This window comes from Meles meles, chromosome 4, assembly GCF_922984935.1.
Source record: "Meles meles chromosome 4, mMelMel3.1 paternal haplotype, whole genome shotgun sequence".
Classification (NCBI taxonomy): domain Eukaryota; kingdom Metazoa; phylum Chordata; class Mammalia; order Carnivora; family Mustelidae; genus Meles; species Meles meles.
In genome coordinates this window covers 46,608,135-46,621,609 of record NC_060069.1, presented here as the reverse complement: position 1 = coordinate 46,621,609, position 13,475 = coordinate 46,608,135, and the positions used below count along the sequence as shown (strand labels likewise).

At 36.8% G+C, this 13,475-nt stretch overlaps 1 protein-coding gene across 5 annotated transcripts in view; it reads left to right on the top strand.

The window, feature by feature from the left end:
- OPA1 (OPA1 mitochondrial dynamin like GTPase) overlaps positions 1-13,475 on the top strand; it is a 91,201-nt gene that overhangs the window by 24,934 nt on the left and 52,792 nt on the right. For all 5 annotated transcript variants that reach the window (XM_046002095.1, XM_046002094.1, XM_046002096.1 and 2 more), the window contains 8 exons: positions 3,285-3,389; positions 5,062-5,148; positions 5,840-5,953; positions 10,660-10,740; positions 10,866-10,940; positions 11,251-11,322; positions 11,406-11,505; positions 11,844-11,974. In XM_046002095.1, coding sequence (XP_045858051.1) covers positions 3,285-3,389; positions 5,062-5,148; positions 5,840-5,953; positions 10,660-10,740; positions 10,866-10,940; positions 11,251-11,322; positions 11,406-11,505; positions 11,844-11,974 — 765 coding nt within the window. The remainder of the gene's footprint in view (positions 1-3,284; positions 3,390-5,061; positions 5,149-5,839; positions 5,954-10,659; positions 10,741-10,865; positions 10,941-11,250; positions 11,323-11,405; positions 11,506-11,843; positions 11,975-13,475) is intronic.

Here is a 13,475-nt window from a genome sequence, read left to right as displayed (position 1 = left end):
TAAGTTTGATAATGGAATTTTTTTAAGAGAGCAAAATTTGGAGTGGTTTGATGATACAACCTTATTATAAATAGATGTAAAAAAATGCAAAAGTAAATTAAGAAATAAAGAATAAAAAAGAAACTTGGTAAGTGTGCTTTTCTCATTTATGTGTAAAAACCTATATCTGAGTGAATTTTATACTTCTAATTTTAATGAAAAACTGCTGTGGAAAAAAAAGTGGGGGAAAGTGACTTGTTCTTATGTAGACCTATGCTTGCATTTTTACGTAGATAGACTAGTAATTCAAGTCATTTAGTAGGTTGATTTGAGTCTACTGTAGTTCTAATCATCCCTCAGTATCTTTTTCCTTTACTTCTCTAATCCCAAAATGAATCAGATAATGGCTTTTCTAAATGTATTTCTGACACTGATTTGGAAAGCTCTTCTCCTGTAGTTGGTTATAAAACCTTGATTATTTTAAAGACTTCTTATTCTGTGCAATCTGATGAGTAGGTAAATTCTAGTGCAGAATTGCCATATCACTCACTCCATCATTAATTAATATATTTTTATGATTACTATATGATATAAATACAATTGAAATATATAATCTAGTTATTTTAATTTACATGGATAACAACAATATGCAATAATAATTAAGTTTTTGTCTTTTAAATTAACACTTTTTTTAAGGAGGGTCTCTTTTTTGGGGAAGAAATACAAGGGACAACCTAGATGAAATTAAACAGTATATTTTGAGTCACAGATTCTCTTAATATCATTGATTTCGTGATATCTATGCATTGATCCTCATGCCTGACTGTACCATAGAATCACTTGTGCTCTGGCCATCTCCATGTATATTTTTAAAGGCTTCTCAGCCAAGCAATTCCAATCTTCAATTCAGCCAGAGGTTAGAAATCATTGGTCTCAAAGTGTGGTCTCTAGAGCAGTTGCATCAGTATCCTTCCAGGAGCTTGTTAAAAATGCAAATTATTGACCCCTTCCTAAACCTGAGTCAGAAACTCTAGAAGTAAAACCCAGCAATCTTTCTTTTTAAAAGCTCTCAAGTTACTCTGGTGCATCCTTAAGTTTGAGAACTATTGTTCTTGATCTTTGGAGGACAGCTCAGCAACACGTATCTGCAGAATGGCTAAAGATTGGCACCTGTACCGGGGCACCTGGGTGGCTCAGTGGGTTAAAGCCTCTGCCTTCAGCTCAGGTCATGATCTCAGGGTCCTGGGATCAAGCCCCACATGGGGCTCTCTGCTCAGCAGGGAGCCTGCTTCCTCCTGTCTCTCTACCTGCCTCTCTGCCTACTTGTGATCTCTCTCTCTCTGTCAAATAAATTAAAAAAAAAAAAAAAGATTGGCACCTATACCAAAGAATTATTCTATCCCCAGAAAATGTAGATCCGCATAATTGATTCCATATTTACAAAGAAATGAGCCAGGGTAAATCCTACCACCCTTGTGTATCTATATTGATATCAACTCTTTGACTTGTGTAATGTGTAGTGTCAGCCATGGGCATTGACACAAACACTATGAAAAATTCTTGATATAATAAACCCTAGGGTTAGCTATCTATACCAGTGATGTGCAGTCGAAATACAATGCAAGCCACATGTGTGATTTAAAATTTTTGCATTCCAAAAAGGTAAAAAGGAATAGGTAGAACTGATTTTAATAATATATTTTATTTAACACAGTGAATTCCAAATTAGGATCATTTAACATGTAATTAGTATAAACATAGTAATGAGGTATTTTATTTATTCATTTATTTACTGAATTGTAAAAAGTCTGGTGTGTATTTTACATTTAACAGTGCATCTCATTTCCGACTGACTACACTTCAGAGTGCTCAACAACTCCAGTGGCTAGTGGCTACCATATTACACAGCAGAGATCTATTTATGTCAGAGTTTTGTTGTATATATTACATATACAATGTATAAATGAGCAGGTATTGCTTAAAAATGTTTATAGTAGAATCTAGCTTCTTGTTCTACCTGTCTCATATTACTGAGTTCTACTGCAGAATATGTTTTTTTAAAATTCGACTATAGTTGGACATTGTCTGAGGATAGACCCCTGATTGCCTATTACTTTATTCTTGAAAGATTACAACAACCTAAAAATTTTCCAAAGAATGATTTTTCCATCTTGAAAGGCATGATATAAGTTGGACATAAACATTCTGCTGGTTTTAGGAAGAAGTAATTCTTAATAGTGTCGGAACATTGCTCATATTTAGAGAAGAGATGATAGTATACAAACTGAGAAGATCAAGTAGAAAAGGATTGCATTTATTTGAGAAGAAAAGTGTGTAGCTAAGCATCTACTTTGACAAAGCAAGCTGTCTACATGTATCAGTCTTTTTAAAAATTCTCTTTTTATATCAGTATTTTAAGAATTAATGTGAAATCTCTGGCCTTGGAAGCTTAACCAAAATTTGGAGAGTTTGAGTTCTTGACTCTGACCTATAATCAAAACCCTGTGATAAGCTACCAAGGGACCCTAACCTCAGATCCCTAATCTGGGGAACCTTTGCATCATGTAAAGACTTTAGGAAGCTAATGCTAATAAAACATTCAGTATTGGGGCACCTGGGTGGCTCAGTGGGTTAAGCCTCTGCCTTCGGCTAAGGTCATGATCTCAGGTCCTGGGGTCGAGCCCCGCATCAGGCTCTCTGCTCAACAGGGAGCCTGCTTCCTCCTCTCTCTCTGCCTGCCTCTCTGCCTGCCTCTCTGCCTACTTATGATCTCTCTGTCAAATAAATAAATAAAATCTTTAAAAAAAAAAAAAAACATTCAGTATTGGGCCTGTCACATAATACATGCTCAAGTACTATAGCTGTTGTTATTTCATTTTAATATACAACATAAAATAATGTGGGGAATGGGAAGAATTTGAATTTTTGTCAAATGTCCCTATGGTAAAGACTTAAATGTTTGATGTAATAAGAAATACTGTTTCAGTAGAGTATACGTAAAAACTTGCTGCTTTAAATTCTTACATTTTACTATTTTTAAATAATTGAATTTCTTCAATGTAAATAGCAAAGAATTTTCCAAAGAAAATGCCAAGTTATAATAGAAAAATGAATTCCATTGTTTGTATGAGAATTTTCATAATTTATTTTATCCTCAGCATTTTCAAAGAAGCTTCTTAAATGAAATAATTCATTTTAAATATTCGGAAGATATGACTTCAGGATTTTGGAAGATCTTAATTTAGACTTAATTAAATTGTTAACTCATCTTTTTCTTATGTAATTATGGTGTTATTTTGTTACAGTTAAAGTACCAGAGGATCTTGGAACGGTTAGAAAAAGAGAACAAAGAATTAAGAAAATTAGTATTGCAGAAAGATGACAAAGGCATCCATCACAGAAAACTTAAGGTATTTTCTTAATTTTGCTAATTCCAGAACTTTGCCACTTCACATTGTACATTCATCAATACCAGTTTTTAAAGCCATAATGTGTTCTATCCTTTTCTTTCTAACCTGATATCCTTTGGAGATAGGGAAGTCTTTTCCTATATTAAGACACTTCATAAATTATAGTCTACAGATATTTGTTTCATATGAGGCCCATAAAATCTTCATCCTTTTAACAGTCATTTCTTGTGAATCAATTTATTTTTCAGAAATACCCCATTTGTCTTTAGGCTGATTTAAGTTCTACAGTTATAAAATAAGAATTGTGAGTTGAGGGACATTTAGATATGACTTGGCATCATATCTTAAATTTCCAGTGAATGATTAGTCCATTTTCTTCAGTTTTATGAGAATTACTGTTTTCTTCTGGAAGGTTTCGTAGGCATTTTACAGCATTTTTGTAAAAAGTGTATGCTGGTATTTTTATCATCAGCACGTTGGTAATTACCAGTATCAGTAAGTTAAATCTCGTTATTGCCCACTAAACCAAACTGTATGTGCTGAATTAGTTGAATTAGTAACATTTTTAACGTATATCTCCTATAAGTAAACAGAATTTATATATAGCAAACCTACAATAAGTCATGGCACATGTATTCTGAAGCCAGGGTCCAAAGATATGTAGTTCCTCTTTAACCAACATGGGTCCAAAGATAAGTAGTTCCTCTTTAACCATCATGTGTTAATAGATCTAACTGTAAATCATGACTTCATAAAACAGATAAATAGCATGGCTTTATTCATAATTTACATGTGGCAATGGAGTAAAGTCATGTCCACATGTAATATATTTTGAGAGTTCACCTCAGAAACGGTATTTTTTTCTCATAAAATGAAATGGTAATGAAAATTTCAAGAATTTTTTGTTTATTTTTTGAAGGGATAGCAGTTGCTTTCCATTTAATTACTTCTAGGTGTTAAGAGCTGAAAGGAAATGTTGGCCCTCATTTTGTTCCTACCTTGTATTGAAATTTGTCTTTAATTTAAATGCTTGGCATGGTAGTCCTTTTTTTCCTCACTTGTTTATTTGTTCATTTGTTGTTCAAATACTTTATTGAAGTATTTGCCGGGTACCATGTTCTGTCCTGGTTCTAGAGAAAGAAACAATGCAGGATGTCTGCCCTTGATGCTCTCACACTTGAGTCTGTACAACTGTCACAGTACACTTACTCATTCTTACTGATTTAACAGTCTTCTTAGTGATTTCTTCTCTACTTTTATCCTTTCTCCAGTTTCTCTCTCTCTCTCTGCCCCCCTCCCTCTGATAGGGGATGATTTCCTTGTAGTTGGTCACCTGGCTCCTTTTTGGCCTTTGTGGTGTTAATGGTCTTCCTTTGTTGGGCATTTAATATTTGTTCTTCAATATTAAACCGTAACTTCCCTCTTTTAACATTTAATTGGAAGGTTAGGAAATCCTCAGTTAATGTACCATATTAAATCAGCATATCTCTAAATTGAGTAAAAGAAAATGGAATTTTATTATATACTGTTTTACTATGAAAGTATATTATGTAATTAGGAAAAAACAATATAATTAAACATTATGGAAAAACATTTTGGATTTATTGACTTTTTTTCTCTTGACACATCTGATTTTCTTAATTTGTTCATATTAATTTTTGAAATTTTCTAGAAATCTTTGATTGACATGTATTCTGAAGTTCTTGATGTTCTATCTGATTATGATGCCAGTTACAATACACAAGATCATCTGCCAAGGGTAAGTGAAAAATTTATACATAGTGAGCTTGCTCTTCAGCAAAAGAACACTTCAGATTTTAAAAAAGTTATGTGTGTGTGTATTGTATGTATATACTCAGACACACAGTCTAGTCCATTCATACATATGGACATACGACACATATAAACAGAGATATATATTTTTTACCTATATGATATTATTTATGTGCTTTAGGTGATGTCTTAAGCATTGACTGTTGTTTGACTCTTGGTCCACTGGCTTACTTATATGTAATGAAGTAAGGTTATCAGGTACTTGGCATTATGTATTTGTAACATCCACGAAACTAAAATATTGGAACAGTGGATTAAATTAGTCATGAGGGAAATTTAACATCATAGAATTGAAAATGTCTTTATAATGAATAAGCTAGCTATGGAAAAGATTCATAGAACATGAGTGATCTGGTTTTAGAAGTAGTAGTTTAATTTAGCACAACTTTTTGTTAAAAATTTGGATATAAATACTGGATCCAATTAGTATTTTACTGTTTATATTTTCAGTATGCATAGAGGTAATGACCATCTTTGTTTTTATGGATGGGATTTTTTAAATCATTTAACTGTAGTATTTTAAAAGACTGAAAAAAATCTCAGTGATATTTCAAATCTGTTTAAGTAAAAGTGTGTATTTAAAAAATCTGAACTGATGTTATTTGTTCTATGGTAAGGTTGTTGTGGTTGGAGACCAGAGTGCTGGAAAAACCAGCGTGTTGGAAATGATTGCTCAAGCACGGATATTCCCTCGAGGATCTGGGGAGATGATGACACGCTCTCCGGTTAAGGTAGGACAGTAGGCCATCTGGATGAAGCTCCTCGGGAACATAGCTGCTGCAGTGAAGTTTGTTATGTTGAAATGAAGAATTATAACGAAAAAGAATGGATACATAGCCCTGGGAATTAGTCCTATTGTGGAAATTGGTGCAGACAGAGCCTGGAGACCAGTGTGACAGGAGCGGAGCCGGTGATAGATGAGAGATGGAAGAGGAGGGCAGAGGTGTGGTGGGACCAAGCTACACTAATACATTGTTAGGACTCTGGATTTTATTCAGAGTGAGGTCAGTGAGAGGTTGAGTCAGAAAATGAGAATATTGGAAGTGGAGTCTGTAAATGTAGATAATTTTCCAGTTTTACTCTAAGAAGAGTGGAGCAATGGGGCAGTAGTAGTTGAAATATGTTGGGTCAAGGGAAGGATATTTACAGACTGATTGTAATGAGTTTGTAATGAGGTAAAATGATGATGTAAGGGACAGGGAACAATTGCTCGCAGTAGCAGTCTTTGAGGACAAAGGCTGGGACTCAGCATGCAATATATAGAAGTTCTCACAGTTCATCCATTGCCACAGGAAAAAAGTCTATGGCTACAGTCTTTCATTCAACAAATATTTATTGAGTGCCTAATATGCTCTGGCACTGTTCTAGGCAGTGTGTTAGTTAAATAAAACAAAGATCCTTTCCATAATGGAGGATGAGTTCCAGTAGAAGAAGCAGGCAATAAGTAAGAAGCAAAATAAATGACTAAATTACATAGTATGTTAGAAGGTGGTAATTGTTGTGCCACAAAAAAAAGAAGGTGAAGCCAGGTAAGGGTAGGGTGCCAGGTAGACTGCATTGAGACGGTGACATTTGAACCAGGACTTGCACAAAGTGAGGGAAGAAGTCATGTGGATATCTAGTTCAAGAGTGTTCCATGCAGAGAAAAAGTTAGTGCAAAACCCCTGAGGTAGTTAGGTGGCTGTTGTGTTCAAGGCCAGTGTGCCTAGAGCAGAGTGAAGAGTAGTGGATGATGAGATCAGAGGAATTAATGGGAGGCAGGAGGAAACAGGTCATTAGGTCTTTGTTGGTCATTGCACGGACTTCAGTTTTTATTTTGAATAAAATTGGGAGCCAGTGCAGAGTTTTGAACAGAGTAATGCTACATTTTTTAATAGAGAAAGTGCTCCTGTGCATACAAGTGGAGAGAGCTCAAAGGGAGAGGGAGAATATCCCAAGCAGACTCTGTGCTGAGTGAGAGCCCGACACAGGGCTCCATCGCAGGACCCCAAGATGACGACCTGAGCCAAAATCAAAAGCTGAATGCTCAATCGACTGAGCTACCCAGGCGCCCTATAATACTACTTTTTAAAAAGGCTCACTGTACCTGCTGTGCTGAAAATAGATGTAAGTAAGATGGGTAGATAGAGAGAGACCAAATGGGAAGCTATTGGAATGGAATGTTCAGGTGATTCTTTCACCAGGGAACTAGCCACAAAGATGATAAGAGATGGTTGGATTATGGATCGATTCTTAAAGCAAAATCAGTAGGATTTCTTGGCATGCTTGATATGAAGAAGTGTAAGTCAGTTATCAAGATGATGTCAGTGCTGGGGCGCCTGGGTGGCTCAGTGGGTTAAAGCCTCTGCCTTCGGCTCAGCCCCACATCAGGCTCTCTGCTCTGCGGGGAGCCTGTTTCCTCCTCTCTCTCTGCCTGCCTCTCTGCCTACTTGTGATCTCTGTCTGTCAAATAAATAAATAAAATCTTTAAAAAAAAAAAAAGATGATGTCAGTGCTTTTGGCCTGAATAAATTAGAACATGTAATTGATATGGGAGAGTTTGGAGTAGTGGGAGTTAGCTCTGGAGAGAAGATTGGGAGTTTTGGACTTGCAAGGGATATTAACAAATAAGTAGCAGTTGGAGACCTGGGCTAGAGACATAAATTTAGACGTCATAATCAAATATCTAAAGGTGGTATGTAAAGCCATGATCTTACTAGGTAAGATCACCGAGGGAGTGAGGAAAGAAAAGACATAGGATGAAGGATTTTGTCCTGGGCATACCCAAGATTAAGAGGTTGAGGGTGGAGCGGACAACAAAGGAGCTTCTCAAGGAGCCAGCAGTGTAATAGGGGGAACCCAAGCAATACAGTGTACTGGAAGTCAGGTCAAGAAAATATCTAGGAGGAGGCAGTGATCAGTGAGGTCAAACACTGCTGACAGATCAGGAAAGATGAAGACTAATAATCAGCCATTTTACCAGTGAAGGCAATTAAGTAGAATATGTGCAAGTATCCTTCTGCTTGCTTCTACTTGCTCAGTGAAATGAGAGGCTAGACTATCAGCTGTGAAGTATTGAGAGGGGAGAAGGTATTAAAAATCAAGTGAAGGGCGCCTGGGTGGCTCAGTGGGTTAAGCCGCTGCCTTCAGCTCAGGTCATGATCTCAGGGTCCTGGGATCGAGTCCCGCATCAGGCTCTCTGCTCAGCGGCGAGCCTGCTTCCCTCTCTCTCTCTGCCTGCCTCTCTGTCTACTTGTGATCGCTCTCTCTGTCAAATGAATAAATAAAATCTTTAAAAAAAAAAAAAAATCAAGTGAAGAAGTCTTTCTAGGCAAGTGGTGACTCCAGAAGTGAGTTGATGAGATAAAGCAAGATATAATAGGATTCCTGAGCCATACTAAGGTCTCCATTAAGATCTGTGGATATAGGGGCGCCTGGTTCAGTCAGTTGAATGTCCAACTCTTCAGTTTTGGCTCAGTTCATAATCTCAAAGTCATGAGATCGAGCCCCACGTTGGGCTCTGTTGCTGGGTTGGGGCCTACTTAAGATTCTCTTTCTCCCTCTGCCTCTCTGTCCACCCCTCCACTTGCACATCTGCTCTTTCTCTCAAAAAAGAACTGTGGACATAAATTTGGGGGAAGCTATCGTATGGTTATTTTTTTTTTTCTTTTACTTTAGCTGGTGGGTGTAGAGTAATGGGTGAATTAGAAAATTGACATCACCAAGAACAAAGGCCAGAATAGATAATAAGGCTAGTGCTAAAATCTTCCAGAAATGAAGTCTGTTCATAACTGCAACAAGCAGTCTAGTGTGATTTATAACGGAGTGCACTGTTTTGGATCTGGGCATGAATTCAACTATGTTGTGTAAAACCAGTTTCTTTTCCATTGCTCCATGGTTTTGTGTGAACACACCAAGCTTTATAGATCCATTTTACTATTGATAGGCACTTGGGATATTTGCGGTGGGGGGAAAGTCTGTACCTCATAGCTTGCTCTATAATCATCTCTAAAAAAAGAGTTGTAAATCTACCTTCTACAGGTAGGTTGTAGGTTGTTGTAAATCTACCTTCTACATTGCTACCAGCACTCTATTTATAGTGGCTCTTATATGAATAGTGTTATGAACGATGCGTTATATTTTAGGAAGGAATTAATTTTCTTCTGGCAAGTGAGTAAATCATGGACAGATTTCCTTGAAACAGACAAAGCTGGTTTCTTTCCAGTTCACCATTACTTCTCTAGAATTTACCAGGACTTCTCCTCTTTGATAGACTCTGAATTCCGTGTTTTTGTCTCCCCTAGACAGATTGCCAGAATCTTGATTTAGCCTCTTTAGCAGATTCTTTCTGTTTTGCTAACTCATGTGTAAACATGTTATGGGGAAATTGTGGACAAAAGGTAGGGCTTGGTTTTGGGAGATTGATTTCTGCTGTCAGTTTTTTTTCTGGAGCTTTAGCACCTTAAGCCAGGCCTGCTTTGATACCCTCTGATCTCTAATCTTGTCTCCTCAACCCAGTAAGATGCTTCAAGTTTTAACCTTTTCTCTTACGTTATCCTGTGCTACAAATCTGCAAGCACCCCGAGGAAAACAGCCATAGGAATATGCCTCTAAAATCCTCTGGGGTCTTGGGCCCAGTCCAGGATGCCATGGCTGCTCTCTGATGCTTTCAAACAGCTGAGTTTTGTTGGTTTTCTTAGCATGTCTCAGTAGAAGGAATTGTATTTTAAAAGTAAAATTGGGTCATTGTAAAGAAGCCTGAAAAGCTGCAGTTGAAAAGCAAAGGAATGTGAACTTTAGAAGTTCTCATGAAAGCCCTGACTGTTCATATATAAGTTGTTAGAGAATTCTTTATGCAGATATCTCTCACTCCTTGGGTAGAGGCTACATTAGCTCCCCTGTGGTCAGTCTTATGTGCGCCTAGGTTTTGCTGCACTGTCCATTTAGTTCTGTCTGTTATTTCTCCCAGGAGGTAGTGAGGATAGTAGGTTCTTTGTTTACCCTCCAGCAGCACTTGACACAGTTAGTCCTGAATAGATAGAAGTTGAATGAATGAATTGTCCTTTACCTAAGTTAACCTTTGAAGTTAAATCCAAGGTTTCTTTTTGTTTTTCCAAGTTGTAGTTTGATGGTTCTGTGCTTAGTAGTCTTATAGCATTGACTGGAAAAGGATAGGGGCAGCAGCATTTTGTTTTAGGTCATGAAAGATCAAGAGTAGCCAGCAGTCTTGTTGGGAAATCAAAGCGCACATGCAACAGATACATGGATAATACAGATAAAAAATTCTGTAGTCTTTGCACTGCCATGTTGACAGCCCCCAGGGATGTTCCTTTATGTGTACTGTGAGGGGATGCCTGGATTTATGCAGTGAGGTGGGCTGCTCTAGACCCTGTAAGTCCTATGGGATCAATATGAATTGTAAATGTATTACTACATCTTGATTTTCCATTAATTTCAGGTTACTCTGAGTGAAGGTCCTCACCATGTGGCCTTGTTTAAAGATAGTTCTCGGGAGTTCGATCTTACCAAAGAGGAGGATGTAAGTAGAATTTGTATGAGGTTCATGTGTGTAGCTTTTAACTCCTATAAGCTTATGAAAGACAGCTAAACTGGAATATTTGTTAGTTGAAGATTTTCTAGGATTTTGTTGTTTTCTCTTAATAGCTCGCAGCATTAAGACATGAAATAGAACTCCGAATGAGGAAAAATGTGAAAGAAGGCTGTACTGTTAGTCCTGAGGTAAGTGTTGTAATTCATTTTAACAATGTTCTATGAAAATTCAGAGTTTATGATTTGAGATAAATCATGATTGGCATTTATGTTTAGATTGCAGCTATTCTAAAACACACAGATTTTTTTTTAATATTCCAAATAATGTATCATTTTGTGAGTAATTTTCTAGAATAATTAAATAAAAGGATCAGAGAAAGAATAACTTCTTTCTGAATGGATGAGGTACAGAATTTTCAGAACATATATATCATGAATAAATTCCTAACAGATTGCCCCCCCATGGTGAGTTTTGTTTTGTTTTGTTTTCCCTGAGTAGACCATATCTTTAAATGTAAAAGGCCCGGGACTGCAGAGGATGGTGCTTGTTGACTTACCAGGTGTGATCAATGTAAGTATATATAGAACATGTATTTTGTCTTGTTCCTATTGTGGAAAATATGTATAACGATATTTAAAACCTTTTTCTTCAAGACTGTGACATCAGGCATGGCTCCTGACACAAAGGAAACTATTTTCAGTATCAGCAAAGCTTATATGCAGAATCCTAATGCCATCATACTGTGTATTCAAGGTAAATCTTATCAAAAGGTTTTAATTGCACTGTTATGCTTCCCTCTTTAGCAGGCTAAGCTTTGCTCTAAATATGCACATTCCATAAACATACAAGATAAATGTCTTGCCCTCCCTAAATCATTCATTTATTAGTAAATAGGATTGATATTGACAGTATTTTGATAAATTTCACTGTAGGCAGCGCAGATTTTTATTAGCTAGAAGTTCTTTTCATAACTAAAATAAATGTATTAAGAACAGTTTTCTTACTATAATGTAAATACAAGGGTGTAGCATATAGAAATTTTAAAGTCTACTTTGCAGTTGTTATAGTGTCATTTTTCAAATTTTTTTCAGATGGATCTGTGGATGCTGAACGCAGCATTGTTACAGACCTGGTCAGTCAAATGGATCCCCATGGAAGGAGGACGATATTTGTTTTGACCAAAGTAGACCTGGCAGAAAAAAACGTGGCTAGTCCAAGCAGGGTGAGGGCAAGTTCTTCATTGTGAGAGAACAGATTCTTTGTATAAGCTTCAGCTATGATAGGGACTGGTAATAAAAACAAAAACACAGAAGCAAAAACTTGTGGAATACTTTAGTGGGATTTTTCTTCTCATTAAAAACAAAGTATTAGAAAGTTAAAGTAAATTACTTAAGTGCAATTTTGAGGTTTAAATAAAATTCCATAATTTCAGTTTGTTTGCTTCAGAAATTCTTAGAAAACTATTAATGCTGCTTACTCTAATTTAAATAATCTTATATGCTGACAACCATTAACCACTTATTAATTAACCACAAATTAATAATGATTGTGGTGTTTCTTTTCTAAAAAAATTTTTTTTAAATTAGTGTAGGCCTAGTGACACTACAGATTCCTTCTGGACATTGTGTATACTTTTTTTGTTGGTTGTTTTTTTTTTTTTTGCAAACAAACATTACCTTTCCTAACTGATCAAAGACTATGAAGCAGATTTTTATAATACGGAAGGCAATGGGTTGGTCTCAGGCCTCACAGTTGTTACTCATGCTCCACCACCAAGCTGTGTGTCCTTGGGCAAATCTTGATACTTCTCTGCATCTAGTTAGTGCATAATCCATCCTATTAGTCTAGCTGATCTCTAGGGTCATTTTCATTTCTAAGATTCCGCAGCTTTATACATCTTTATACATGGGGTTCAGTGTCCCTCTTTCTCCTCTAACAAAGAGAGAGTTTTATTTCAACATGACATTGTAACTATTATTAGGGAGCAAGTCATGACTTAGAGCGAGTTCTTTACTTAGTTCTAAAAGCGGAAGGCAGTGATTGAAAGTATAGAGTCTGTAGCCAGATTGCTTGGTTTCAAATGCTGGCTCTACTCTTTGCTAGCTACATAATGTTGGGTAAATTTTTAAGCGTTTTTAGTGCTTTTGGCTTCCTCATCTGTTGGAATGAAGATGTTAATGGTACTATCTCATAAGTTGCAAAGATTTAATGAGCTAAATATTTGTTGTGAAGTGGTTAAAATAGTGCTTGGCACTGTCTTATATACATGGTGGCTGTCATCTGTTATTATTATATCTTGATCCCCCATAGAACAACTTCAGGTATAAGTACCCATCCCTTGTGCTACTGCTTAGAATTTCTTTCCTTCCCACCTGAAACTTGCTGCGTGTGTGCCTCTTGTGCTGTGTTCCCAAGGCAGACCACCCCAAAGTTCACCAGTTCGATAGAAGGACTCACAAGACTCAGCACATAGTCATCCTTACACCAGCATCTGTTAACAGTGATTGGATACAAAGCAGAATCCCAAAAAGCCAAAGTACAAGAGATGGTATCTGGAGGAAACCAGACTCAGGTTTCCAAGAGCCCTCTCCCGGGAGGGTCCTGCAGCAAACGCTTAATCCCTTCAGCAACAAGTTTCTCATGAGAGACTCAACACCCATTTTTTTTACTGGGGGCTGTTCATGTAGGCCCCCTCAAGTACCAAAATTCCAGATGCCCAAAGG